At 67.4% G+C, this 602-nt stretch overlaps 1 protein-coding gene across 1 annotated transcript in view; it reads left to right on the top strand.

Moving 5' to 3' along the window:
• Positions 1-336: 336 nt before the first annotated feature.
• The window catches only part of PLPPR4 (phospholipid phosphatase related 4), a 40,771-nt gene continuing 40,505 nt past the window's right edge, over positions 337-602 (top strand). Inside the window, exon 1 of the mRNA XM_077746095.1 lies at positions 337-496. Within this exon, the coding sequence (XP_077602221.1) occupies positions 419-496 (78 nt within the window). The 5' untranslated portion in view covers positions 337-418. The remainder of the gene's footprint in view (positions 497-602) is intronic.

Genomic DNA, 602 nt, shown 5'->3' with positions numbered 1-602 from the left:
CTCAGCCTCTCTGCTGCAATATCCAGGGGTGCGTCCCCCCTTTTCCGATTCTTGACGTCAAGCTCCTCCGACAGCGCCAAGCCTCGCAAGGGCGGTGGAGAGCAGAGGGAGGCTGGCGGGGAGGGGAAGCCATTGCAGCAACAGCTCGTGGGAGGGAGCTGGACGTCTCTAGGCGGAGAAAACCCCGGAGCGAGGGCCAGAGTAGGGGAGGAAGGAGACCTGCCGGTTCAGGGAGCCTCTTGCGGCAAAGAGGGGCGGGGAGAGGCGGGGGCGCTGCATGCCACGCGCTGGCTCCAGCGGTGCCCGCGGGGAATGTGACATCAGCGGCGCCGGGCGCTTGCGGCTGGAGAAGGCGGCTCGCCTCGGCTGCGCCGGGCACACCTCGCCAGGGGGAGGACGCGGACTCGGGCAGGCCGGGATGTCGGCGAAGGAGAGGCCAAAGGGCAAAGTGATCAAGGACAGCGTGACCCTCTTGCCCTGCTTCTATTTCGTGGAGGTGAGTTGGTGCAGCGCCTTGGCATAATGCAGATCTCGCCGGCAGCTCCGGAGGGAACTGGGGTCCTGGACGGTGTCGGAGGCGCGGAGACTGTGCCCGGGTGCCC

The sequence above is a fragment of the Crocuta crocuta genome, unplaced genomic scaffold (genome assembly GCF_008692635.1).
Source record: "Crocuta crocuta isolate KB4526 unplaced genomic scaffold, BGI_CrCroc_1.0 scaffold48, whole genome shotgun sequence".
Classification (NCBI taxonomy): domain Eukaryota; kingdom Metazoa; phylum Chordata; class Mammalia; order Carnivora; family Hyaenidae; genus Crocuta; species Crocuta crocuta.
Note: the sequence above shows the minus strand (reverse complement) of the source record. Positions and strands in the feature narration are given on the sequence as shown.